This window comes from Anolis sagrei, chromosome 3 (genome assembly GCF_037176765.1).
Source record: "Anolis sagrei isolate rAnoSag1 chromosome 3, rAnoSag1.mat, whole genome shotgun sequence".
In the NCBI taxonomy this organism is placed as follows: Eukaryota; Metazoa; Chordata; class Lepidosauria; order Squamata; family Dactyloidae; genus Anolis; species Anolis sagrei.
In genome coordinates, this window is record NC_090023.1 from 108,847,799 (window position 1) to 108,865,684 (window position 17,886).

General features: G+C 36.3%; 1 protein-coding gene across 8 annotated transcripts in view; it reads right to left on the bottom strand.

Annotated features, from left to right (window-relative positions):
* The window catches only part of ATP11A (ATPase phospholipid transporting 11A), a 137,111-nt gene continuing 119,225 nt past the window's right edge, over nucleotides 1–17,886 (bottom strand). The window contains exons 26-32 of one of the 8 annotated variants that reach the window (XM_060769618.2): nucleotides 17,713–17,736; nucleotides 14,129–14,194; nucleotides 12,971–13,074; nucleotides 11,504–11,669; nucleotides 5,566–5,672; nucleotides 4,887–4,951; nucleotides 1–2,846 (exon numbers count right to left, since the gene is read on the bottom strand). In XM_060769618.2, coding sequence (XP_060625601.2) covers nucleotides 4,900–4,951; nucleotides 5,566–5,672; nucleotides 11,504–11,669; nucleotides 12,971–13,074; nucleotides 14,129–14,194; nucleotides 17,713–17,736 — 519 coding nt within the window. In that variant the 3' untranslated portion in view covers nucleotides 1–2,846; nucleotides 4,887–4,899. Of the gene's footprint in view, nucleotides 5,673–6,662; nucleotides 6,768–8,806; nucleotides 8,896–11,503; nucleotides 11,670–12,970; nucleotides 13,075–14,128; nucleotides 14,195–17,712; nucleotides 17,737–17,886 lie in introns of all 8 variants that reach the window. The other 7 variants (XM_060769617.2, XM_060769619.2, XM_060769620.2 and 4 more) reach the window with 7 other exon arrangements.

Sequence of the window (17,886 nt, forward strand, 5' to 3'; positions counted from 1 at the left end):
AACAAATATGTAAATTTTATTTTATTGCAAGCAGATATAAACATCTACTGCATTATACAATCTACAGAAAGTTCCAAAATATGAATATAAAGAATCCATGTATCTACAGAAATGAAAGTTGAAAAATAGCACTGAAAATAAACTTTACATGAATGCAGAGGTATGTATATTATGTATATCTATCTGTATATAATTCCTATGCTCCTAATATTTGAGACTGCTTTGATCCAGTTAATGAAGTGTTATAGCATAGTCTAAATAGTAGTTTTGAAGGCTGAATTATCATCAGATAGGTGCACCTATCATTGTACCATTTAAAACCACATTTCAGTGTTTAGTGCTGATGGCTACAGATATTTTTTAATGGTTAATGCACTGTTAACTATGTCCCACCATTCCCAAGAGCATTTTGCCAGCCTACTTTACAATACAGAAAGAAAGAGTTATTTAGCATGATACTGCACACACGACAGGGTTTTTCAGACAACACACATTTAAAATTCTGTATAATTTGGACAAGATAAAGCTGTATAAACTGATGTGTGCAATTGTGCAACATACAATCATGTACATATTTCTTTCTTAATAATATGACAAAATCCCATTAAAGCTTTCCAAGAAGATCTCACAGATGTCACAGACTAGTGCAGTTTTCTTCCTTTGATATCTGCATTATAAGTGGGATAAATAGGTTGACAGAAGAGAGAGAAAACATGGTAGGCTTTTCTATTAAAGGGCTGAACAAAACAACAAATACTCAAAAAATTTAAGAGAGCTTAATTTTGTTACTAGCCATTCCCAAGGACACAATCCTCAATGGAAATACACTTTCAGCCTTTGTGGAAATTTGATTGCTGCCTGAGGTTGTCATACTTTGGGCATATCCTGAGAAGACTTGACTCGCTAGAAAAGACAATTCTGGTGTGTAAGGTAGAAGGCAGCAGGAAAACCACATTCCAGATGGATAGAAACAATCAAGGAAGCAGGGCTATTGGTAATAGAGGGGCTTGGAGGCCTCTCATTCATAGGGTATCCATAAGTTGAAATTGACTAGGCAGCAGTTAACATGTTCCACCTCACTTGTAAAGCATTTCAGACATTTTCTTGTTAAAGAGTTCACCAAGTCAGGCAAAGCTATTTAATTATACAGAACTTTTCTCTTAAATGTTATAACTATGTATTCATTTTCTGACTAAATTCTGCCATATCAAGTTGCATGGAAATATTGGTCCATTGGCCTCCATTCTGGAATTCTCTCATTCAGTGCCCCAGTCTAAAGCTAGAGAAACAATTACTTTGCATCCAAGCAGAACTAGAGGCACCTAACTAAATAACGGATCTGTTGTCACAGTTTGGGCTCTCTGTGGGTTTCTATTTGGGACAGGGGAAGTAAAGAGAGATGGCAACCACTACTCACTGCATCAGTCATTTTGGTTTTCTTTGGAGGGGTAGGGGAGGACAGATGTTTGTACGTAGCAGCAGGGATGCTTGAGAAACCCCTCCACTAGGATTGACCAATGTAGATTCTGCTACAGCACAGTGCAAACAAATTTAACAAGAGGAAATTTTCCCTCTCTTTCCTACCTTCTATCAGCATTGTTATCAAATTGGATGGTCAAGACAATGACGTCCCCTGTTCCCGAGGCGTTATTGTATTCCAAGTTTTTCTTTGTCAGAGATAATCTGCCTCCTGTGAAATGATTTCTAAGACTCTGGTACTGGCTGCAGGAGTATTCCTGCAACTGCTGCTTTGATATAAGAAAATGTGCTCCATGCTTTCTCTCATTCAGAAGGATGTGGCAGGACCCAAACTCCCTCCTCTTATGTCTGACCAGAGATAGGTACAAAGATTTCCTAGTCTGCCCAAATGGGAGGCCAGGAGCATGGAAAGGGTACTCCTGCTGCCATTTCCCTTCTCTGCTCATGTTCTCAGTCTGGAGGGTGAATATGATGGGTATCTCAAATGGGAAGCTTTGTTGGGAAATAGAATGGCAGGGTATCTGGACACTTCTTGAGTTGGATGAAGACTCATTGCTGACCCAAAGTTTCCCCCTGCTGTGCTACATTTGCATGTCTGTTATAGAGAGTGAAACAAATATTTATACTTAAATACATTCAGTTTTTCTTTTTCTTAAAAAAAACCCAATATACATGGGTTATTTAGTGGTTCCTTTAAATTATTTAAACTATTTTTCTCCTAAAACATATTTTCCTGTCATAGTTTATACTGACCACAATGTGTTGCTTTGGTCATTAATTATCCCATAGACAATTAAATAAGCCATAGCTGGTTTGTCCCATTTACTGGTCTGTTTTTATTTTTTAATATCCCAACAACTTTCTGAGCTAATATTTTAGGATTCGCAGCTGAAGAAGTAACCATGGGGCAAGCAATGTTTCTAGATTTGAACAAAACAATCAATCATGGCCCAAACAGACTGGAATTTGGATTCCTATAACAAACTATGACTTCTAACTCTGATTTGCAGTTATGAAACCACAGTTTGTAGGATGAATTCAGACACAGTCAGAAGTGAACAAACTATAATATTTTTTCCATTATCATTCAGGGTTAAAATCTGTATATAAATATTGGATCCAATGAATTCAGTGTGTTTGCTCTAAGTATGTCTTAGCTTAAATCTGATCCAATTAATCAGGTTTTAACCCATCACCACCACGCAAAACCTCCCCACATAGCTACAGTTATATGTTTCTGCCTGCTACATCTTATTCAATTTAGGGAACAGTTGAGATGTCATAAGGTTGCAGTAAACCCTTTTGTTGATAGGCAGACAGGAATGCAGCATTTTCAAACCATCAAGCAAGAGTCTTCTTATTTAAGGCTGAGGGATGGAAATGAGAAACACAAAAGCAAGCAACTGGTACAAAGCTTTATGGAACAAAAGCCTAAGAACTGTAGCAGCAGCAGTTAGTTGTAAGCAGTACGTGCTGCCACATTAAAAGCTACTCTTTAGAAGTGAAAGTAAATAAAACAAAAATCATTAGCTTTGGATGATTAAGGAGCAAATCTATTTCAAATTTTAACATTCATTGGAATTTCAACATTCAGTCACAACTCCACTATAAGCTAAATTCTGGAGCTCCAAAACTGATAAGTATAAAAAAAAGTCTAAAACATACATACACTTAAAAAAAATAGAAACGGTGTGTTAACAAATGTATGCGTAAAACAGATATATAAATAGCTATAGTATTGAAAAATATTTCAGTGCAAAGGCCATTTTAAGATTTCTAAAAATACATTAAAAATAATTTCGTTAACTACACTCAAACAGGAGGCTTATCACGACTACAGATATAAAATCAATACCCACATCAAGTTGATTTCTTAAAAATATATATATTTATATATATTTGTAACCAGTGTTTTATGTAGGGGACATTTCTACCCGTCATTCAAGTATGAGATGTCAAATAAATATTAGATATTACTATCACCATGGGAACAACACTGGGATTGGAAAGTGCTTTATCTTAGATGACAGAGATGCTGTGATGCTGTGCGTTAATAGATGGATGAGGATGGGAAACTTGCAGGAACAAATATCAGATTCACATTCTCCATCATCTTTGGTATAATCAAGTTTTTAACAATTTGCCTTTTGAAACGTTATGTTTCCCTTTGCCCCATCTCTGCCCAGGGAAGGTGAAAGGAAAGCTACACATGATTTTTCTCCACATAGAAACTTTCGTTCCCATGAAGCAATTTTCAGCAATTTTGATACCCTAAATAAAACACTGGGATAAAAGAAACAAAAATGGTATGCATCAGCTATTACCAAAACCAGTACAAAGCTATAGCCACAAATGGAGTTGAAGTACAAGCTGGCTGTCAGTTTTCAAAATGACTGATTATAGTTTTTGCATTATTTTTTTCTCAAGCATGGCCAAGTCCACATTCAAAAAAGAGGAAAAACCCACTAGTGGTTATTTACTAAAACAAAGTATCAGAAAGCTCTACCTTCATATTACAGAAGGTTTTGTAAGGCTCTTTCACACTAAATAATGATAGCGCTCTGGGTCTACCTTCAATGCCATGCCATTATCCTTCTGAATCCTGGGATTTTCAGTTTAGGGTGGGATACTTAGAAATCTCACCCAAGGACCTGCAGTGCAGTTGTTCTCAACCTGTGAGTCCCCAGGCCTACAACTTCCAAAAATCCCACCAAGTTTACCAACTGTTAGGATTTCTGGGAGTTGAAGCCCAAAACATCTGGGGACCCACAGGTTGAGAACCACTGCTCTAGTGCATCACCAAACGTCAAAACCCAGGATTCTATAAGATGCAGCCATACTGTTAAAATGAAATAATATTGCTGCAGGTATGTAATGTGAAAAAACCCTTAATTTTTTCTTTCTCTTTTAAATTAAATTAAAATAAAAACTACATAGGGCTGTGGTTTAGTAACAGAATACATGTTTTGCATCAGACACTCACAGATTTTCAATCCCTAGCATAAGAGATGGAACCAGAGAAGCTTCTGTCTAAACAGTATTTGCTGAATGGGCCAATGATCTCACTTGTTATAAGGCAGGTTTCTATTTTCCTAGTTGCATAAATATTAATTCCTCCTCGCTTTGACAGAAGGAATTCAGATCAGATATATAATTCCTAACATCTCTGTACCCAATTAATTTTAAAGACAACAAAATGGAAGAGCAGTGGCTTGCTGTTGACAATTTCTTAAGGCTAAATTCTTGAATTCAGTCTTAATTTGCAATTCAGCGCTTGTAGTGGCCACTTCACCCATCTGCTAGCCAGCTTGACTTCTTGAGGTTTATAGAGAGCCTAAGTGAAAATGTATTGGTCTACAGTGGTAAAACAATCCTAAAATCACAGACAGTCCTACTTGGCGACTTACAATAAAATGGACATTAGAGAGTGTTTCTTGAAAGAAGATTTGCACAGAGGAAACACCAGTTTGTTCTACAGAAAGAGCAAAGGACAAAAACAAGTCAGAAACAGCACCTGTGAAAAAGCGTTCAGCGACTTTCACTAGGGATCTAAGACAATTGCTTCTAACTGACCATTTTTAACCACACAACTCAGAAGAGAATCATGGACTGAAGGAGGACTGTGTTCAAGTAATAAAGGAAGAGAAATGACAGAAGCAATAATCATACAAGGGTTTTGAAAGAATGGAGTGAAATTATAGGGCTGTCCATTCTCACAGTGCCAGACTGTGTAGATAATCCATTGTTTCAACAGTTTAAAACATAAAAAGGAAGGCCAATACTCCTGGAAAGGCTTGTTTTCAGCGCTCTTGATCCAGTTTGTCAGAATATTACAGCAGATAGTAAAAGCTTATTGAAAAATTCCATAATTGTTTGCACACTGTTTTTTGAGGGGTCAGCAGCGGCAGTTCTTAAAGGCTTGAATTGGTGATGTGTCACAGACATGTTTCCAAACCTGAACCCCTGTGGTAGTATCCTGCACCAGAATCAAAACGTGTATTGGAATTGCCAAAGATAGCCGGGAGCACTGAATAATGATAGTTTCGCCAATGTGTAAACATTGTTTTTTTAGAATAAGAACTAGACCTTCTTGGCGGGGAATTCTTGCAGTCATTGCTCCTATATCTTGGTCTCGTCAGAGGGGCAAGAGGGGTGAATTCTGAAATGTGGTCCTGGCCATGGCTTGATACAGTCTGCCAAGAAAAGAAATGACAGATTGTGAAATAACACAACAACAAATGAAAATAATTTTATTGGTGTCTATCATTTCTATGGAGCAATATAGTTCCATTAATTTATCAAAATGTATTTCCAACAAAGGACAACAGGCGTACTTGTTTAAACTCAATGGAAGAGCAGTTTTGTCTTGCATGCAATAATTTCCTCCTTTAGTTTAACACTGTGCTCAACAGGGATAATAAGATGCTTGGCTTTGAGCTATTCCTTATGTTTCATTTCGCATGATATAACCTTTTGATATAGAAATGATTGATATCCTTGGTATTTTTAATTTAATATTTGTAAAGGGTATAATTATGTGGAAGACTTTAATCCTGAGATTTAATTTATAGTTCCCATATTATTTCAAGCAAAATGAACGTATTCTCTCAACCTTCATGATGATGGATGAAAATGGTTCTGCAATTCTGGACATTTCTGCATTAGTATCATTTTGTATCATTATTACGAAATGCTTTGTAAGTTCCAATTCATGCAGAAAAATGAATGAATAAATTTATGCTTTTGCTTCAGGTTATCTTTTGTGACTTGCACAGAGGAAACTTTCAGATTTGCCTTCAACAATGTTTTGTTCTACCCTGCTATTAATCTGAACTTAGAAAATGTTAAACGACTAAACAGGGATAGTTTATACCTGTCAGTTACAATATTTGAAATGCAAGTATATTAACTCAACAGTGATTGACATGCTGCAACAATTCCTATCAAAATGCACACAAAATTAAAAACAAAAACTGGTGGCTTTTAAAAATACCAACAAGCAACATACTATTACAAACACTTACCTGGATTCGGAAATGCATTGAAAACAAACTGTATTATTCATACTCACAGAAATCATGTTTAATATGGGATAGATCAGCAAAAACTCTGGAGGAAACAAGCTTTCCCTTTGAAAACATCACAGCACATCAAATGAAATTACCAAATGGTAACACTGTTACCTATCAATGATCTAATTATGCCTCGGAAGCAGAAAGGGTTCCTTCAAGGAGTGGCCCATCGCTGTTCACCAGTGCTTTTACAGTTGTTTTATGTTTCATACTCTTCTGCAAGGATGAGGAAAAACACTGAAACTACAGCTCAATCTGAACATCTCAAACAGAAAGTGTTAAAGTAGCATTAGGATGGATAACATATGCCAAATAGTACTGAAAATGAAAAAAGCAAGTGTATTTATTTGCAGCTTTGACTTTTGCAGATTTGGTTATTCATTGATTTGATTGAAAATCTCTTAAGTCCTCCAGGGTACCCTATGGTCAACTTCCTCTAGTCATACTGGAGGACCGAGAGATTTCTAGATATAACCACTCTCTAGGAATCTGTAAGCACTCCACTGTGATTCTATGATCAGCTTCCAGAAGAAGTTGACCATAGAGTCATTCTGGAAGACATAGAAATTCCTAGAAATGTAGTCTCTTAGGTTAAAAAAAATAGGATTTGAGGTTTTTCACTTTTCATGGACGACTTGTGCCCTTAACGCCAGTGAATGTGGAGGGCTCATTATAAGTTGAAAAGATACGTTATTAAGAAATGATTATAACGCTATAGCTGAGTACTTAGAATTTTATTCAGACATTGATTTTCAGTGGGAATGGATTGGGAAAGTAAAACTGGTGCTCACTGGTATGTGAAAGAATCACAGACGGCTTCATTGCCTTCCATTATACTATGTGATAAAACTGTTTTGAGAGAGCTATTGAAGCGGCATGCTCCTCATACATTTGCTCCTTTGCTAATGCAGCTCTTCTTTCTCCTTCTGGAAAAGACCTGTGATTTTTCACACACTTTACAGAAGTATAAACCATGCAAAGAGTAAGATGGAGAATACCCATAACTACATGTGAATTAACACATGGAGAAACACTTTTCACGACCCTTGTCAGGGGATTCTAAATGTCCCATTATCCCCCAAATGTACCGCTTTGCTTTTTATTTACTTCAGTCCTCCAAGAACACCTTTTGAGTCAGAGTTAACAATTCCATACATCTGAAGATTTTCAGCGTTTTTGAAGTTTTAAAGTCAAAACTTAACTAAATGGCTTAGGAGTTGAAAATAGGAATAACGTTAAAGAGAAATGAACACACGTTACATACTTGTAGAAAAAACAAAATGATTATATAGGGTAGGCATAAATGAGAATGAAATAACACATGCATAATTCTCAGAGAATCACCTTAGACAAATACACTGGCTGGCACCAAGGACCAGTTTGGAATCAGCAGAGAAAGTGAGTTTAGCTTTTTCATCAAAAGAAATAGTTTCCTCCAAAGCTTTTGCAAACTCACTGATTATAACAGCCCAAAGCAATTTGCATATGTGATAAATGCAAGCTTCCACAAATAGAAACAGCAAAAGACACAGATTTAAACATTTAAAATTCCCGCAGAGTCATTATTAACCATATTCTTTTTTAACCCAAACAGAAGTGACCAACTAAACAGCATAAAGGTGAGAAATGTAATGGATTTAGAAAAAAGGCATGCTTGTGTTGTCCAGACTAGAAAGAGAAAATCTTAAGAATCATCTGGTTCAAACCAGATCATGCACAATTAACTCTGGTTTCTGAACCCAGCTTGCAGGACAAGCACACAGCCGTAGTTTGATGTTTAGTACAAACTGACAAGAGACAGACATGCTTACAACAAAGGAAGGATCAAGAATGCAAGCTCTACTCAGATTTGCACATTTGATGCCAAATCATATGTTAGCATCACATCTGAACCACCTTGTTGCATCCAGGAGTTTGTATCACATCTGTGTTTGCCAAACAGCTCACTGAAGTGATTGTAACGCAAACACTATGTGTTTCCTCCTATAAAGAAAACCACCAGCACTTAAAAATAACAGACCATTGCAGTCAGGTTATTCACGTATAAAGACTGACAGAAAACTGCACTTATGATATGCAAATACATGTGAAAAAGGAAAGACAGAATGTCTACAGAAATACTTTTTTAAGTATAGAGATTTAAAGTATGATATGTGATACGAAATATGGCTAACATCTTGTGAATGTGAAAACATTTTTAATTTCCTGTGAATTAAATGGCCAAGCATGCAGAAAAGGCAGGGGGTAAAAATCACCTTTTGCTCCATTAGAAACTTAGACTGCTTGAAGTCTGAGAAAGCATAAAGATGGTAGACTGCTCAACAGAAAGGCACTGATGTTTAGTCTGATTTCCCCAGAAGATTGACGGAAGAACCCGTGTATTTTTAGTTTAAAGCAAGGAAGCAGCAATTTAGGAAAAGAAGGAAAGAAGACAGGAGTAGATTGGGAGAAAGGGAAGAAAGAAACACAGTAGTAAATGTGATTAAATGCTAGAGTATATTACAAGAGACACATTAACAATGTGATGCCTTGGAATGGCATAAAAGAAGATTCAGATTGCAACCATGGAGGCTAGTCACTGCAAATATGCCCACTCAGAATGCCTTAGAATAACAACCCAATTTGCTTACTGTCAGTGCTAAGGGTGTTTATTCAGAAGTAAATCCCCGGAAGTTTAATTGGACTTGCAGCCTACCCTTGTTAAAGTTATGCATGCCTACTTACATGATATTAGATAATATTGTAACAATATTATAATAATTACACACATCTTGCATCAGACAAACATGCCCTGGATTTTACTGCATTCATTTCCTGATTGTGGGCTTCCTAGAATTATATGATTGGCCCCCATGACAATGTAGTAATAGATGAGACAGACATTTAGTGCAGCATTTATATTAGATCTCTTGTTTAGGTCAGTTGAGGTCTGTACCGAACACATAGATTTTAGATGCTTTTTATCTATTTATTTACTATACTTATATCCCGCTCTTCCCATCTGTGTTAAGCAAACTTTCTAACAGGTGGCTTTCAAACTGTGATCAGATTTCTAATCATTTTGTTATACCTCTCTAAGAATTGTCGAAATGCTCCAGGGCAACTTTATGGTAACTTCTAATGGAAGTTATTCATTTCAATATGATTTGCTATTATCCATGAGTTCCTGCTCCTATAGTAAATTCAGAAATGTATGCCCTGAGGATATGTAGGCCATATTATAATTTTGAGAAATTAGTATTGATGAACTGGTTACATATTATTTAGACCTTTTTTTGTGTCAGAAGCGACTTGAGAAATTGCAAGTCGCTTCTGATGTGAGAAAATTGGCCGTCTCCAGGAACATTGCCCAGGGGTTGCCCAGATGTTTTACCATCCTATGGGAGTCTTCTCTCATGTCCCCACATGAGAAGCTGGAGCTGGCAGATGGAAGCTCACCCCGCTCCCAAATTTGAATCACCAACCTTTCAGTCAGCAGTCCTGCTGGCACAAGACTTTAACCCATTGCACAACTAGGGGGCTCAATCATTATTTAGATGGTGTTGAACCATGATTGATTGATATGAACGATCAGATTAGTTATTTAGTTCATACTGATCAGTCGTAGTTCAACTTTGACAAACTGTTGAATAAAATTGTAATCTATCAAAATGTATGATATTCAGGTAAGATTCTTTCGTGGTTAATCTATAAAACCATTCACTCCATGCTCTTTTTCCTGACTTATCCTTGACCAATACTGGCATTTCTATTTGCCTGAGAAATTTGATCTTAAATAATTGCTTTGGAATTCACTGTGCTCAGTTCATGAAAAAAAGTCTTGATCCTAATATTTGCTTTAATGCTCTTAGAACCAGTTTCTTTTTATTTATATATTCATAGAGAGGATTATGTAGACCTAATTCAACTAACAACCCTTGTTGACTGCTCTGTAAATACAATATGGGATGATCTTTGAGTCCAAGCAATAAGGCATACTTGCCTTGCCTCTAGTAACATCAGATGTCCATATGCGTGAGCAATACTTAAGTAACAGATTGCGCACATGCAAAACCCAATGTCTATTAAATGGAACTCTATAGAGAATTTCTCCTTCAGAAACCCATAAATCAACACTCTGATATTGGAGGATATAAATTGGATTTCATATGCACAAAACCTATTCAAAAAATTATATTCAAATGTAAGTGCGTCAAGATATTGCAAGTGGAACCTAAGGGAGTAATGTTTTTCCACTTATAATATATTCAGAGAAGTTAGGGAAAAATATTGTATGGACCAAAGATGAAGTACAGTGCTCTGATATCCTAAAAGATTAGGAAAAGCAGACAGCTGAAACTAATTTGACATTGCAAACTGTATTTGGAATATTATTAACAGCACAGCAAAGATTTGTTGTTTCAGAGAGAACTTTTAAGATATTAAGGAATTAGAGAAAGAAAGAGCTGGCAGAATTATAATGCAGTTATAGCAGTGATTTCTGTTATACTGAAAGTATTATTGAACTAGGAACCTACCTTTCTAGAAAACGGGTCTCAAAATATGCAAACAAAAGTCCTAATTATATGTCTAACCTATTTTACCATTAAAACTCTACTATTATTTCATATACCTAGCACCCCTCTGCTAGGAATCGGGACTTTTTAAAAATAAATACATGCCTTGTTTTGCAGATGAACATTGCTTGTGGAAACTGCTGTGAGCAAAACTGTGTCCCTTCCCTTTGACATGACTGGCCAAATCTATCATATATTAATGTTCACATCAGCTTAGTCTTAATACAATAGAAGAGGTTCATAGTACACTTAACAACTTCAAAATCCAGTCCCCAGCATCTTATGGGAGGCTCATTTGCTCTCCAGAGAACTGTGCTTACACTAGGCAGCAATTACGATTAGGGATCATATGTTACCATAGACATAGAAAGCAAAAATAAGATACTCTGTTTTTACCTGGGTTCTTTCTGTTGCTGTTGGCCACAGCTGCCTGCATAAAACTTTCTTCAGTACATCTGGCAGAAGGCTCACAATTATGAGCATAATAATACCCAGCCATGCAGGACCACTAGACAGCATTTGCAGGAACACATAGTACATCCTCTGGTAATTGAGAAAAGGCCTACAGATAAGAAGAAAAACAGAATATAGATGGGAAACACAAGAATACTAGTGATTTGCCAATTACAGATATTTCATACCTTTTAATGTGGAAGAGATAGTCACAATTAATCCTCAATCATCCCACTTTTTCACTAACTGAGTTTTCAAATTTAAAAGCCCCCAATTTATTTCTTTGCCACCTCCCACTACTCCTCTTTTGGATTAAAATGCTGCAAAATTGAGTTTCAAATGTGAAGGTCAATTGCATTCAATTAACTCGTGGATGTGAGATTTTCCCTTGGTGTAGGAAAAAGTGAATATTATCTTCCATATTTGTCCCATATATGAATATCCCCAAATGACTTGGAGAACATTTATTTATTTACTTTATTTATATACTGCTTTTCTCAGCCCTCAGGCAACTCAAAGTGGTGAACAACATCAATACAAAACATCACGAGATAAGTATAGGGCAATTAAAAACAATTGTAACATAAATAATTAAACATCCGTATAACAAATCATTAGCGCCTCAACAGTAAAATCAGAATCCAGTCTCATCATCCATTATTCCGTACTCCTATGTTCAATTACATTGTTTATCAAATGCTTGTTCGAACAGCCAGGTCTTCACTTAAACTTCATTTCACTTCATCTTCACTTCATTTAAATAAATAAACATGTGGTTTTGTGCAAAAGGCATGTTTTCTGCACAGAAAATGTGATTCCGTCATGAGACTTTTTTGTGTGTGCAGAAAACACGTTGTTTGTACAAAAGAATAAACTAATACACAGCAGAAATGATCCTCTACAACAGATTTGTCAACTGTCAGGCAAAGTATGTTTCAATCAGGAAAGAAATAACTTTCCATTCCTAAGTATAGTTTGACTATGATTTTCACTGTCAACAAAAACAGTACTAGGACTCAGCTGTGTTTGTATCATTTAGGTGGCGGGAGAGGAACATACAGTTCTTTGCAACCACCTCCCTCATTTACTTTAAGGTGTACACGGATTATACATGTTGCTGCTGCTTTTGTTCTGTAATAAAGAAGGACTGTAGCTTCCATGAAGTTGGGGAAAATATGGCTTTTTAAAAAGTGAAACTATGTGGTATTTCCTCTACTGGTAGCATGTTGTCTATGTTTAGATTAATGGGTGGGGTAATAGCTATATTGTCTGTAAATATATATATATATGTGTGTGTGTGTGTGTAACATGGTCAGCACAATCAGACTGAAGGTAGAGATTTCATTAATACATAACCGATGTTGTGATTCTACAATCACATATACATTACGGTTTGCACATGTTGCTTACCAGATGATCCCTCCCCAGAGAAGAGAAAAGACAATGTAGAAAAGTAACGACCCCCAGATCACAAAGTGGTTGATCCATGTCCAGTAGTGTGTATCTAGTGCAAGCTGTATAAAAAGAAATTTAGATAACATCTTAGGATGGATGGTGTTAAAAAAAGGAAGAAAATATGTAATTGCTTTGCACTTAAAGCTTGCTGTATCCCACAGTTTTTTTAAACAAGGAAAGCTCAGCAACTATGAGGTTATAAGACCTTGAATTCTATTACACATCTGCTCCAATTTCTAGCATTGTTGAAAATTACTCATCACAAAACACGAGAACTGAATACAAATTACAGAAGATATTATATCTAGACAGTATCAGGACTAGATATCCTCCTTTTTTCTCTTACAAATTTGAGTAAATTAATAAATATTTTTTAAAAAGATTTGACTTTGTAGATGTTGTGTTGATTTCCATGTTGTTAAAGTTACACATTTCTCAGCTGTCTGCAATCTTTTAGCTGCCTTCTCTAAAGTCACTTCTGCAAAATTAGCTTCTGATCCATAGTCAGGCATGGAGACAGACATTAATCAACTTCTTCTAAACCAGAAATGAGTAATTCTGATAGATCCAGTGCCTACTATTCCCTCCTTGAGATCACAGGTACTACAGAATTATAGTGCTATATTCTAGTTTAAATGTCATGGCTTCATCCCACGGAGTTCCGGTGTTTGATGAGACATCAGAGTTCTTGAATTCCAAAAGTCCTTCCCTCAACTGATGATTCCAGATTTCCACAGGATGAGAAAAGCACAGTTAAAGGGGAATCATAACATTAAATTTGTCTAGTGTGAATAATCCTCAGGTACAGGTAGTGCCTCCCTCTGCTCAAAGCTGACATCAAATGATGCTGCTGAATTTCTCTGATAAACTTGCAAATGCCATTCAGAAAACCATACTATGGTTGCTTCCATGTCTTTTCCTAGTCTGCTGCTGAACTTTCAAGGGCCGGTGTTTGGGGTAAGGAGAATCAGACTTGGGGCCACATGCTATCTGCTGCCCACTCTAGTCCTAACCAAAAGAGGTACAAAATTTCAGGTCTTCCTGAAAGTCACACCTGTCCCTTTGACTAGGAAACTCTGCTCAAAAATTCTGTATGTGTGAAGTAGATCATACCTTCAGGGTAACGGTAAATACTAGAACAGTAAACACCAGTGTCCCAAAAGTCCAGTTTCCAAACATCTATGGGAAAAGAAAATTATTGATTAAATTACATGTTATACACACTCTAGTGTAACAAGTGGCATTCCCAAGAGTGTAGTGTTATATGGTATATCAAGATGTTGACTGCATGTAACTTTTCCATATGAGTAGGCCTGACATTAAGTTTGCAAGCTGTCTTATGTGCACAGTCTCTTTTGCAATTGGAGTAAACTTTTCTACTCACAGGACTCTTATAGAAGGATTACCTGGACTACCAAAATGCCTCCTCCAAATAACCCCCAAGGAAACAAAATCAGTAGTTGCTGGAATTATCCTGATTTTGAAAACTCTGTATTTGTAAGTGGTGCTGGTGTGTCCTCAGATATATTTTTATAAGGGATTTCCTCTCCTTTTGTCTTGTCTGAAAAAATACTTCATGCTACAATATTTTATTCTACGTACACTTCTTTTCTAAACTTAAGCACAGTGTTCCTTTGCACCATTATCACAATCAGAGTATTTTTAAACATGAATGCTTTTCTCTATCTTAAAGCAACATACATGGGGAGGGGGTGGGAAGGAGGGAACAGATCAATTTAACAAACAGAACAAATATCAAGCAAGAGGACAAACAGCATTTTAAAATTGGAATGCACATATACAGTCATGGCATAAACATACAGGCTAAATTCTATACATACATAGTTGGAAGTATACCCCACAGACTGCAATGAAAGCTACTTTTATGTAGCCATATATAGGCTCATACTGTGGGTACTGAATGCAAAATAAATAAAAGCAAAGCAATGATTTGTATCGGATAATTATGTTTTAATTGTGTTCAATACTAAATGTCTGTATACATCATATAATAAAAGTGTCTATGTGAATGGATTTCGGCAAACAAACTGTGCTTCTATGATCTCCCACAGCCTTGCCTATTTCAGGAATTTTTCCTAGTAAAATTTGGATGACATGTTTTAATTTTTTGTCTTCAGGACAAGATCATAAAATATGAGGTATGTGGGAGAAAATAAAAATAAGCCCAATCTGATAGGGATTTCTCATATACATTCCATATGCAACTGTATAGGTACATGAACAACCATGTTATTCAGGCTGGCTATTTTAGATTTATTCAGAATTTGTCTATAATATAATATATAAAATAATTTGTGAATTCCTTTCTACTGCCCTGGACACTAGGACACGGAACAATGGCTTCAAACTACAAGAAAGGAGACTCCATCTGAACATTAGGAAGAACTTCCTGACTGTGAGAGCTGTTCAGCAGTGGAACTCTCTGCCCTGGAGTGTGGTGGAGGCTCCTTCTTTGGAAGCGTTTAATCAGAGGCTGGATGGCCATCTGTCAGGTGTGCTTTGAATGCAATATTCCTGCTTCTTGTCAGGGGGTTAGTCTGGATGGCCCATGAGGTCTTTCCAACTCTTTGATTCTATGAATCTATGAATTAAGAGTCACAAGCACCCATAATTTGAAAACTTATCGATTGAAAACCTTCTGTGTACTTGGATCTGCAAGAGTCCTGAAGAATCCTTTTTTTTTTTTTTTGCTAAATATAATTTACTGATTTTATTTGGCTCTGATGGGTTACAAAAATAGGAGTATTTATGGTCAGTATCATGTCTGGTAAGAGAAATAATTCTGCTAGTAACCCAGAGAATCATAGAGTTGGAAGAAACCACAAGAACCATCCAGTCCAAGCACCTGCTATGCGGTCATATTAACTGAGTGGGGAAACGTTAGACCAAGGCAATGTATCATTTCTTGCAGCTGGTACCACCACCTCATTTCAAAAGATAGGCCAAGAAGCAGCCAGATCAGATGTGGCTAAGAGGTAGCAGATGGAGAGATTAAAAGGTGGGTCCATCTACGATTGACTTTTATCTCATTCACTGCTGCATACAGTCTCTTTGACAGGAAAAAAAAGGTTTTCCCGTTTTGAATAATCAATTTTGAAACAAGAAAAATGTTAGAAGAAACTGTGCTAACCAATGTCTTGGCTGAATCTCATGTATTACTACAGTCAAAGGGAGCTCTTATTTGTTTACTGTTTCATCCACCTCAATTTTCCCTCTTGAGAGCTGGGAGGTATCTCCATGCCCACAAGAATAATAGTAAACATACTCCATGTGTTAAAACAGGGCTACAAGATGGGAGACCTCTTTATCAGCTACTTCTATTTTTACACTTAGCTAACGAAAGAATTTTCTCAAGTGTACAAGGGAGTTGCACTTCACAAGGAAACTAGGATGACAAAAAGACAGAGAATGGAAGTTGTTTGTGCTTTCGGCCAACTAGAAACTGCATTGAGAGTTTCTGCCAAACTTAAATGTGAGAGAGTAGGTCATCCCAGAAGAACCTAAAAGAAGCATCAAATTTCTCTCTCCACAGGGTCTAGGAGGGTTGAAATGCTCTGCAACTAATTTCTGGACATCACCATTTTTAGTATCAGAATCTCTACTGAAATATTATTTTTCATGCAGAAAGTACTGATTTCTGCACAAAACAATGATGTGTGAATTTAGTGCAGAACAATAACAAAATACAGCCTTTTCATCACAGCAATTAATGTTGGAATATTATTTTTCATGCATTAAAATGTGAATTTTGTGCATAATAAGTCTTGAATTGTGAATAGTCTTTAAAAAGATGCATGCTTTTAAAAGACTTTCTTGTAGTGGGCAGAAAATTATGCATTCAAGAAGAAAGTTAGTGACAAATTATATCCCTAGAGAAGAGGAAGTTACTGGCTATTACCGAAATATCTAGGTTCTGTGGGATTACAATAGTCTAGTCAGCAATGGAGGCTCGGTGGCTCAGATGCCAGTGGGTTAGGTTATAACACAAACTTTAAATGACCTGTCCTATCCTCAAAATAGCTACAGTACCTTGGATATCTCCATTAAAGCTCAGATTAAAAACAAGAGTAGATTTACCACCATACTGACATCAGGATGAAGATCTAGTTTGGGCAATAACCCAATTTATTCACTTGGAAAAAGTAATTACGCTATATAACAAAATTTAAAAAGTCTGTTTCTGGTTTGAAAGTATTCCTGTTTAATTGTGTGGTAATTACTTTGAAAGTAGTTGTTATACTCCAGAAACGTCATTTTTGTGGCTGCCACAAATTATGTTGAATTGGTTGAGATGCTATGAGATATTCGCTGGAAAACTATAGCAAAATGTGTTGCAGGATGTCCCACCAAAGTTTTTGCAGTTTAGTTAACCTTTCCATGTTTTTTTTAAATGAAAGAACCAATTAAGAAATGATGTTTACAACCCAGGAACAAAATCTATGTTGCTTAGTATTATCCAAGTCAAAACTCCTACATTGACTTAGTTCCAAAAATAAGCCAAAACTAGGCACATGAGGAGCAAGATCACATTTGATCAGCTTTTTCAATTATTTTAATATAGGGGGATAGGGAAAGAAACAGAAATATAGTATTTTTATGGGAAAGATTTCATCTGTTTTGAAGTTGGATAGAGAAAGAGGAAAACACACATCATGACAAAACCACAGCAGTCTTACCATGTGAGTGTTGGCTGTCATTAGCTGAGGATAGGAAGAGAAGCAAGTAGCAAAAAAAGGAAAAAAGCAAGACACAAATAAAATAGACCACATAAATGTTAACATGCAAATAAAAAGCCAAAGGACCTTAAAATTATATTTAGTGCAATTTAACAAGTGCATATAGAAATGCTT